This window comes from Aythya fuligula, chromosome 3 (assembly GCF_009819795.1).
Source record: "Aythya fuligula isolate bAytFul2 chromosome 3, bAytFul2.pri, whole genome shotgun sequence".
NCBI lineage: Eukaryota > Metazoa > Chordata > Aves > Anseriformes > Anatidae > Aythya > Aythya fuligula.
In genome coordinates this window covers 74,675,571-74,687,011 of record NC_045561.1, presented here as the reverse complement: position 1 = coordinate 74,687,011, position 11,441 = coordinate 74,675,571, and the positions used below count along the sequence as shown (strand labels likewise).

At 39.4% G+C, this 11,441-nt stretch overlaps 1 protein-coding gene across 1 annotated transcript; it reads right to left on the bottom strand.

Annotated features, from left to right (window-relative positions):
• Window positions 1-2,069: 2,069 nt before the first annotated feature.
• Window positions 2,070-11,437, bottom strand: LOC116487478 (nephrocan-like). Its single transcript, XM_032184470.1, has 3 exons — window positions 11,249-11,437; window positions 5,342-6,243; window positions 2,070-2,517 (listed from the first exon to the last, which is right to left on the bottom strand). Exons 1-3 carry the CDS (start codon window positions 11,435-11,437, stop codon window positions 2,070-2,072), a joined length of 1,539 nt encoding a protein of 512 aa, XP_032040361.1.
• Between the last annotated feature and the right edge of the window lie 4 nt (window positions 11,438-11,441).

Sequence of the window (11,441 nt, the reverse complement as noted above, 5' to 3'; positions counted from 1 at the left end):
CCTCTCACCCCCACACGCGCCCGCACGCCGTTGGCCGCCCGCTCGGCCTACGTCACTTCCGCCCACGGGGAGCGAGTGACGTGGCGCTGCGGGGAGGGGACGGGAGGGGAGGAGCTGGGAGGGGCGTGGCCTAAGGGCAACGGGTGGGGCCCGCTGCTGGTGGGCGGGGCTTAAGGCAGAGGGGCGTGGCCTAATGGTGAGGGCGGGAGGCGGCAGCCAGGTGTGCCCGGCAGCCATCATGGCGGCGCCCCCGCCCCCAGGGGCGGCCATCTTGTGGGGGTCCCACGGGGGCTGCCCACGGCCGGCAGCTGGTCCAGGAGCTCTACCTGGGAGAATTGCGTCTCCTACGTGAACCCCTCGTTTTTTGGAGCCTTCCTGCCCTGCCTTGTAACAACCCCCAGCCCAAAAGCCCCGGAGGCACAAGCTCAGTTCCTCACAAGCAAAACACGGAGCAGGAGCTCTCAAGTGCTCCCAAACAGATGGGAAGGCTCAAACGTCACAGGCACCTAAAGCACTCTACTGAAACGCTCCATCAATACAAAATCAAATGAGAAATCCCGTACCATGAAAACGTTTTCTCGTGTTGAGAAAGTAAATAAATCATCCTCAGGCAATACCCAACAAAGAGCAACACCCAACAGAAATAACACTGAAACTGCTAGGGCTGCATCTGCTGTTCTATAAACATCTAAATCTTCTCCTACCATCAGCATAGCTGCTGACACATTCAAAAGTTGAACTGTAAACCTAAATTAACTTTCGTCTCTTTGTTTAAGTTGTGCAGCTTAATGTTTGGGTGCCTAAGAAACCCAAGCACCAGTTCTTTTGCCTCGGTGTTGTAACGAACTAGCTGCACTCTGACATCTGGCAAAACAGACTTTATGAATGTGAGTGATTATTCGGTTACTGAATGCCAGCAGAAGATAAAGAATAATAGAAACTGTTTGCTTTGAAAAGTAATTTGCTGGTGTTATTGCTCCTTACTTATCAGTGGAGATTTATGAACTGCCAGGAAGCCCCTTAGATTACTGTTTGTAATTCACTGGTTTTAGTGGTCTTGGTATTCCAATTTTGTTTAATTTTCAAGCGCTTTGGGAATTGCTTGATAATATTTGCACATACATCAGAGCTGATGCATATACCGTGGAGCCCTTTTGTGTTGCAAAAGCCTGGAAGGTTCCCACCAGGGAAAGGGGGCACTTGCAGTGTGTGAACCCCAAAGTATTATACATACTGCAACTGGAGCTATGCGGTAGTCAATTAGCTATTCAGCTACCAAAATAAACTCTTGAAATAACTTCGTCTCATTGGACCTTATCCTGATATTTGGCAGGGGTAGAAAGCTGTTTCCTGAGAATATCCCTTTTTCTGTTTACAGTCATAGAAATGGGTCAAACTCACCCCAGTGTTTTTATGCATCGCTATTAATTAACTTTGGAACAAGTACTAAATCTCATTAACCAGGACTGATTCTTCTGTTTGTTGTAGTTGCTAGATGAGCCTTCTGTGCTCTGCCTGGAGCTCAGTTAATTTAGTCTAATGTCATTTAAAATAGTCTAAAATAAATAAAAGAGGAAAGTATTTCTGGAAAACTGAAATTCATTTTTCAAAAGCAAGGATCTCTAAACAACCCTGAGAAATTACCCACGTCAGTGTAACTCTCCATCTCAAACTGAGTTTAAATGTGTTGAATGCCAGACTACAGGTAATAGCATCTTGCAGTATTGCAGAATTTTATTTATGGGGTTTTTATGCAACTCTAAGAATGCTCTACTATAAAAAGGTCCATACAGAGTTACAGAGTGCTTTTCTAAGAGATTGTTATTGTATTCTTATTTCCCTCAAGCTACATAGTACTAATGGCATTGAAAAACGGCCAATTCTTTTACAATTTTCAGTTTACAATGGCATCGTTATTATAGCCCTTCTGTCACCAGCTATTAACATTTATACTATGAATTAAAGAGGAAAATTTAATGGCAGCCCAGCAGGCTGGTTGTCAGTAGTGATACTGGTGGTGGTGGGCAGCTCTAGAGAGCCTTCAGATTCACCGTAGACTAACCGCGGGGTTAATCTAGTTCATAATCATAGTAATCATCGTCTGTGTTTACTGCGACGCTAGCGGCCTCATTGAGTTTCATTTTCTTTCTGTCCTCTTTGCCTTTTTCCATGGAAGACAGATTATCTTCACAGTGCTGCAGAATCTTTTTGGAAGACATCCAGCTTTCTCCTCGGCTCTCTGCTGGTGCCGCGCACTGCCCTCCCCTGACATCCGTTCCTTTGGCCATCAGCACTCTTCTGGTCCTGAGAAGGTCACAGGTGCAGTTCCAGGGGTTTCCGTCTAAATAGAGATGCCGGAGGCGAGGTAAATACTCCAAGACTTTGCGATCCAAGGCAGATATCTTGTTGTTCCGTAAATTTAAAACCTGAAGCTGTTTCAAGTCTTTCAGTTCTTGTTCTCCAACGTCCTCTATGTCATTCCCCTTCAGATCCAATCTAGCAAGGGTATCTGGAAGTCTGAATAAAAATAAAACAACAGGAATATGTTATGTTCATTATATTGATTCTGCTTGTCCAAGCACATCTTACATATTAAATAAAACTACCACTAACAAAAGTGTAGTCTTTTGGAAATAAAATAAAATAAAAAAGTAGTGGTCCTGAAATGTTAATATTCTTTTTTGTTTGTTTGTTTGTTTCTTTTTCTATTCTAAAGTTGTTGGAATACTATCTATGGACACTTGAGCTGTTTTCCCAAATTACTGCAGTTCTGAACTGTACATGTGTGTGCAGCTGAGCCTAACAGCAATTTTAGTCCAGCCATACAATAACAAAAGTTTTTAAATATAGTTTATTTACGATCTTTTTTTTTTTTTTTTTTCTCCTGCTCTAGTCAGTGAAAGCTGTTTAACAGAAAAGCCATTTAATTGGTGTGGAATGTTTTTAATAAATTCAATCTGATGTTAACTAAAAATCATTTTACTACTGTAGTATGCAAGGTGATGAGGTTAAGAGCCAAGGTTAGAGACTTTAAGGAAATTTACTCAATATAACTGTAAGGCAAAATATAAATAATAACACCAAGAACTATTTAGAATTGAACAGCAGTGTCCCACAACCAGTGAAGGATGAGGTGGGTTTATCTCAATGTAATGATTTGAGATACCTTTGAAAATTAGAGGGTACACTGTGACCCTCACTGGCAGGTTTTTGTGAAGCTGAGTTTGACCTCTTAGGCTGAAAGGCGATTGCCATATTTGTGCAAATCTCACAACTTCATTGGGAATATTTCAAGAGTAAGGCAGTTCTGCATTGTGCTATATTTCCTAGGTGAGATGAGGATTTCACATGTTGAAATTCTCACACATCTGAGTCATTGCACAGACCCTGGTCTTACCAGCGCTTGTGGCTGCAATCAACTTGTGTTGAAACGTAACCACAGTCAGTGATAATAGTTGCTCAATGTGACAAAAGGAGCTAGTCTGGGGTGAAATCCTAGAGCCAATAATATCAAAGTCAATAGGATATCATTTGAGATATTTATCCAAACAGATTACAGGCTAAAACCTGTACAGTGTAAACCTGTAAAGGCTTTGCAGATGTACTGCTTGACTTTAGCTTTTGTTGATCTTGAGGAAATAACTACATCGGAGCATGTGATTAATGATCCTGCTACTGGCAGAGAAGCCGCGTGCATTCAGGAGCTCACCGCAGCAGCCATACCACTGCCACTCCAGGGAATATCATCAGGCTCTTCCGTGCATTCTGACTGCTCCCTGCAAGATTTTCTGGAGTTTGGGCTCTTCTGTATGAGTCATGAAATACTTGGACATGTTATGGATATAAGTTCTGATGGAGACAATTTCATATCATTGTTTCCTTTTCAGAATAAAAGGAAAGAACCTTTCTTTTTTCCAATTCCCACTAAACAACCACTAAGACTCGGTAACTGTGGCAAATTAACTATATTCTTTAACCTGTGACGCAGGTAACTGGTAGTTCTCACATAGCTATCAGAGTAATACTTTTATTTCTGTATGTCCTTGCAACTGGTGATCAACAGGTAGATGCGTGGACACACACAATTAAATTAGGTACATAAATTTTAGTTCTTGTCATTTCTTTCCCACTTCATGTTTATAGCCTCCCCTTGAAATCTGTGTGCATTGCTGAGTTGAAAATAAAAGACCCAATATCTCCCTAAAAGCTTCACTGTTTAAAGGCTAATAGAGGACTCCTTCCTGTTAATTCTTGTGACTACAAAGGTTGTAAAATAAGATGGATTAGACAATACTAATGTAACTAGAAAGCATTAAACATTCCTGTCAAGGCAGACTGAAATCAAATATTTATACACCACTAAATCACTTTCTGATTATAAAGCTTCAACCAAATAGATTCAAATGCTAAAGGACCTCGTTCTAAGCAAATTGAAATTTTACTGCATTATTTATTTGGGCCAGTTAAACCTGTCCACAAGCCATAAAAATAAAATTTACTAGTGTGGTTGTGTTAAAAAAGCTGATGTTAATGGAATTACATTACTATTTTTATGCCATCTTATTGCACAGTTTTTTTTGAAATAACAAAATTGCCACTTTATATCAGAGCAGCCTCCATTTGGCTTAACACAGCACCACTGATAATGGCCAGGGCCATCACTCAGATGAATGTGAGAGAACCTGTGAGCAAGGCATTAAGGAATCCAGTGTGCCCAGGGGATGTTTCTTCTGTGCTACTTTGACTGGAATTTTGCTTATAGCCTGAAGCAGGACAGTTATAAGCCTTCCAAATACCTTGTAATGTGTGCATTTAATGAAGTTGGGGATGGTAATATCCACTGAAGAAACATATTAGTTTTGACCGGACTCAGCTCCAGCAATCTTAATACTCTGACAATAATAAACTCAGTGCGGGTTGGTGGAAACATCAGCTTTAAAATTGCCATCTTTCTGTTTTACTGAATGCTCTATTTATTTTGTGTTATGGGAGAAGACAAATGTGAGCAGCAGTGTAACTAATCTGTAATCACTGTTATACTCTCCCAGCAGATTCCTCCTATTCATGTGTTGATTAAACAAAGTAGTCTTACTGGCAGCGAGAGATGAGAAAGGAGGAGGATCACTGGGGGCCACAGATGTAATGAAAGCAGCTGCAGTACTATGCTGACTGCTAGCAGGAGTGCTTAATAGTGCCAGTTATGGCAGTGGGTTTATGGTATGGATGGACTTCTACTAGGACCAGGTCTGAATGCAAATATTTTCTCAGTTTGGCTCTCATTCTCGCAATGTAAGGGGGGAGAGATGACACCTGTGAAGCAGCTATCCTTGGAGTCACTTACCTCAGTGGGATAGAAATCAGGAGATTCTGTTCCAGTGCCAGGTTAGAAAGCTGTGCACACTGCTGCAGAGCTCCTGCCTCAAACGTGCTGACAGCATTGTTGTCAAGGAACAAGTGTTTGAGGTCTTGTAGACCTTGGAAGTCCTGCGCTGTCACCCTCTGAATCAGGTTATTGCTGCAGTCAAGTTTCTGCAGCCTGCCTGGCAGCCTGGGTGGCATGGCCTGGAGCTGGTTCTTAGACAGCTCCAGCGTTGTTAAGTTAGGAAGAAGCTGGGCACCATCTACTGATGTAAGCTGGTTTTCTGAAAGGAAGAACTCGGTCAGGTTTTCTAGGTGTTTCATGTCTCGGAGTCGTACTGTTTTGAGCCGGTTCTTCTCTAATTTTAGTGAGAGCAAGGACTTAGGTAGGTCAAGAGGCACTTTTGTCAGCAAGTTGCCGCTTAAACTGAGAAACTGTAGGTTTTGGAAAGATGCAAAAAAGCTGGTTGGGAAGGAGTTTAGTTTATTATCAGCCATGCTCAGATACTGCAGCCTAGGCAGCTGGAGTGGTGCAGACACAGATTCCATGTTGTTGCCATCCAGAATCAGACTCTGTAAGTTGCAGAGGGAAGAAAACACACTCCAAGGCAGAGTCGCAATCAGGTTGTTCCGGATATCAAGCACCCTTAGTTTCATCAAACCTTCAAAATCCGATGCGTGCAAAGTGGTGATAGAATTATCAGCGAGTTTTAAAATCTCAAGGCCGGATGGGAGGCAGGTGGGTATTTGCTTTAGCTGATTTTTGTAGAGTTCCAGGGACTTCAAAGTGTTCAGGGCTTTGAAAGTATTGTTTTCTATCGATTCTGTGCCACTGCACGACAGGACCAGCTCTTCAAGGGCCGACATTCTTCTGAAGTCAGTAATCTTAAAGAGATAAAAATAATTCATGTGACAGTACACAGTATTCATGAATCTCCTCACTGATTACTTCTTCTGGGTGCTCTGACCATTGCTGGCTGATATTCATAAAGAATGAGAAACTAAGAGAAATGGAGCAGTAATGGTAGAGGTGTCACTGTAGGCACCTGCAGTTTGACAGAATTTACTTACATTTCTAGAATTGTCTGAAGACCATCTTGTGTCTAGTTTTGAGCAAAGACTCAGGTCTGAAGAAGGAGTTTTTCTTTTATTTCTGCCTGGCAGATACCTATGTCAAATGTTTAGCTAAATGTCAGCAGTGGCAGAGGTCCTTACAGGGGGCAGATGGTTGCTGTATGTTCACTGTGCTCAGCAGAGTTTGCTGGTGCAGGTCTGGGTTCATCAGACAGACATTTCTCTGTATCACCACTGCAGCACGTATTCCCTAGATGAGTGGATATTGTTTCTTCTCCCTACTATGAATTTTTGGCAGGAAACGAAAATCTGACACATGTATTTCTTCATTCCTTCCGCTCTCTCTCCTGTTCCTTAAGGTAAACACCTCACATTTGGAGATGACCAAACCAAACATGTAAATTTGTTCTGAAACTAATGTGAATGGTACAAATTGCTTTTACAGCAACTTAGTTTTTGTTACTTAGTAGTAAACAGATGCTTTGTGGTGGTAAATGAAACTTAGACGTTGACTGGGATCATAATATATAGGGGCATAGTGATTTTTTAATTATTCTTGTGCTTTGTTGGAACCTGCTTGCTTATCATGCTTTCCATCTTGTGTCTCAAGTTAAGAAACAAACCTAAATGAACCTGGCAGCCTCCTCTAAGCCAAGAAATGAGGAAACATGGAATGAGGGTAAGTAAAGGAGTTGTCAGAGCACACCAGTTACTTAAACAGTAATTCTTTGAAATTTTCAGAGATACTGCCCATTGACCTAGGTGCTCGATTTTAAAAAATGCATTTATATGGGAATCACAGAAAGCTCAGAGTAAAATGAGCAGGTGTTCTGCATGGGAGAGGCAGGAAGGGGTATTCTTCAGTTAGTTTTCCTTCAGGTGTCTGGTAAACATCTCTCTGCAGATCTCAGTACACATCAGTAACAGATGTTAAACTAACACAACAGCCTGCATGCCATTTCCCCCAGAGCTCATTAGATACCAGCACATTTTACTCTCATTGAGTAGCACTACAAACATGTTCTATAGCATAATCCCATATCCCAATGAGGAATCTACAAGGAAAGCAGTACAAATCCTTTTGCAGATAAGGTACTGTACAGTAGTTTTGTTTTACAATCCTCACTGAATGCATTTAACTATCATAACTGTGTATCTTGAAACAGCTGAAGAAAGTGACTGTTAAAAGGTTCCTTCATTTATCCAATTCCCTCATGTTTGTTTGAGTGGTATCTCTTTACCTTACCTACAAACTCTCCATTTTAACTTCTGTTAAAATTTGAGCCCACACAGCTGTGAAAGAGGAATTCATTTTGAATTTCATTTTCATTTTCATTCAGATTTTATTTGGCTTTGGTATCCCCAGGTGTGACTAGATTCTAGCTATGTTCAGTTTGCCTTGTAAAGTTGTTTCTGAGCACTGCAAGATTTTAATGCAGTTAGTGGGAAAGTGTAGATACGGAGCCTCTACTGATGCAGGTTTCTCTAGCAGTTACACTTGACTTCAGTGAGGGAATGTACTCACTCATGACTAAATTCTCATGACTAAATAACAAAGCTGGCCATTTACTGATCTCCTATAATTGCAGTTTTGTAATATATATATGCTCATTGATTTGTTATAAAGCAACTGTAGAATTGTGTGTCCAGTTTTGGTCACGGCCGGGAGGCTAACCTCGCAAAGGTTCATCATGAGAAGTCCGATAGGAATGAACTGCATTGCTCAAGAGCAGAAAGGAATATTCACACACAAGTGATGAAACAGTCCTAAGGAAATTGAAACAAATGTAAACCTTTGTAGGTTCAACACATTTTCTTCTATTAGTTCAAAAGCAGTATTTCCTGCTTTTCCTCAGTTGATCGCAGTATATCTGTATCTGTAAGAAGCTTAATTTTCATCTTATTAAGTGGCAGCGAGCTATGCGAAGGTCAACGTACAGACATTCATTCTGTGATGGAGGATTTAGCCTTCTTAATGTGGATCACTACAATTTCTATTTTCCACCTATTTGGTAGGCTTTGCCAGGGTTTTTGGCAGTGCAGTTTTGAGACTTAAACATGTATCCATGCTGTTGCAAACCAGACAGTCTTTCTAATTGGAATCAAGACATATTTGAAAGATTATTGGCCGCCTTTTTGCTTCAAAATGATGTTTTATTCTCTAACTAGACTGACAGTAAAATGTCAGTAATAGGGTTTTACATTTTAAAAATATCTCCTGAAAATGGATCTAAGAGACTGTTGTAATAGAAACTTTTTCATCACTTTGTCCTTTTTTATTTTCATTTTTTACTTTTTTTTTTTTTTTTTGATTTTTTGTGGACTGGAATTTGTTATAAGCAGTTCCTTAAAGTAGTCCCCTATTGTGGGGGTTAAAGAAGCAATTTTCTTTTAGCAGATTAAACAAAACAAAACCACAACAAAATATTAATATAGTTAGAAATAACATAAATGTTAAAGTGAGTGTAAAAAGGTTATAGTAGCTCTTCAAATCAAGGATAAGGCAGAAATTATTGTAAAAAAAAAAAGATGCTAGAAATAGTCTAATTTTGTTACTACAGGCTCTGTTTTTAACAAATCCCAGTTTACAAAAATACCAAAAACAAAAACCCCAGCCAATCTTTTCAATGATAATCAATCCTGTCTAGAAAAAAAAAAAAAGAAAAAAAAAAGTAAAGTTGATCTGAGTAAAACAGATCTGCTTTTCTTCTTCCTTTTCTTGAGAACATAGTGGTTTAACATATAAACATATCTTCTTTAAATTTCTTTACCATTTGAATATTAACGAGTGCAAAGGGATGTCCAAAAGTAATTGGTGCTCAGTTAGAAAGAATATTTGTTTATTCTCCTGAGGCTGCTAATTGCCAAACCATATAAAAGCCTGTTAGAGGTCAGCTGTGGAAAGTCTAGGCTTACATTCAATTTCTTTTTGAAAATATTTTCTTTTCTCTAAATTGAGACAATTGAAGTAATTAAAAAGGAAGGAAAAAAAAAGACACACACTATAGAGTTCCTTTAGCACTTCCAGACACATAGTTTACAAGCAGAAATCAAAACCTGTTCCTACAAACACTATTATGTGTGCCAAGGGAATTGTTCAACTGAGTTAATTAAGTATATGCATTTACGATGTCAGGACCTCAAATGCATGATTTGTCTCATGGAGAGAAAACTGAAAAATATAATCACAGACCCCATTTAATCTTAAATAAAGAATCTCCATAATTACAGGCAGCTAGCATAAAAGGGCTTATTTCCTTTCAGTAATAGAAGTAAGGCATACTGATTGCTCAGTTAAATCAACGTATAAAGAGAAAAACTCTCCTTAGATGGTTTTACACCCTGTTGGTTCTGAGCAGTCATAAAACATTTTTTTTTATTCTATTGCTTTGTTCACTTATAACCAATGTTTAAATGCTTTATCACAAATATCTGCCTTCTTTAGTCAGACCCTAGGACTGCTTTAGTAGTGACTGAAGGTTTTACAGCAGGTTGGGGCAACCAGCCTGAGAAAGGACAAATGGCTCATCTTCATTATTTCAGAAAGAAAATGATCTTCTTTTTGCAAGAAGATATATAATAATTCATTCAGTAAATAATAATTCATTCAGTAAATAATAATTACTGATAATAATTCATTCAGTAAACTATTACTTTAACAAGAGTACACTGATATAGCTAAATCATACCAATGAACTATGACTCTTTTAGCTGCGTGAGCTACAGTAAGAAAACCACAGATACCAGTAACAGCTAAAAGAGAAGTAAACTCTTCCCCAGGGTTAAATAGCAGAATTACTCAGGCTGTTTCTCACTGGGCAGCAGGTGTCCCAGATGTTGCTTTCAGCTGCCTTTTAGCCCATTTTATTCAATCCTGGGAGCAAAATCAAACATGCATTTCGGAGCAGTTCAGGATATGTTCTTTGTAAGAGGACAAGTACACTTAAGAGCAAATGTATCTCTTTCAAACAACATTTCTTGTAATTGTAGTAAATTGATACACAGCAATTATGTACAATATAGGTAGTTACATTTCCCTTGTGTCTATCTATAGAAAAATCTAATTCTATTAAATAAATAGGGTGGGAAACAGAAAAGCACTGCTCTGGAGTCCAGTGCAGATGGAGCATAAACTAGTAATGACTTTAATAATTCAGTGATGCCTTAAGAAACCTAGAATAAACATTTTCAGGAACACAGTTGGCAGCTTCAATTAGAAGCTATTGTTTATATGGGTTTTAAATAGGCCTAGCATTGCTTTTATAAACATCTCACAGTCTGCCTTGGAGTCTAACAATGCATGACCGAGTCCTGATTACTAACTCTGCTGTCATTTCTAGTAGCAGTTGTGCTTGAAATTTGCAATGCAAGCAGGGAAAGAAACCCTCACTTTCATCCTAGCTATGTAAAACCTTTTCCTTCACTATGGAAAAGTATGGCATTGTATCAAGAGCAGCAAAAGCTTTCAGCAAATTAAAAAATAACTCTTCAACAGAATGGTTATTTGACCCTATAAAAAGAAGTCAACATTTGGCTCCTTGTTGTGAATTACTATTTTTTGAGTTGCATATAAAAAACCTTTGTGACAGTATGAGCCAGTGCTTAGGGACCACAGGATAATGAAAGCACTATGAATACATATTTACATATATTTATAAAGGTAAACCAAAACCATATCTTGCACCATTTTATCGGTTTTTAGAACCTGGAATAAGATTCTCCCTTCTCTTCAAAGTCATCACCACCTGGGAAACGCATCTTTCAGTTACAGTGCACGTATTTATACTGCAAGTATTTATACTGGATTTCTTCCTACCTGGAGTCGTTTAATTTTGCTGTGGCTGATGTAGAGCCTCCTGGTAGTGGAAGGAATCTCTCGGGGGATCTCTGTAGCCCTGTAGCATTGCACTGACTGGGCAGAGTCACAGCTGCATCTTCTTGGGCAAGTGGTACTCAAACCACAGTGAAAAGAAAACAAAAAGACTAAAAGGTAAGATAAATGCATCTTC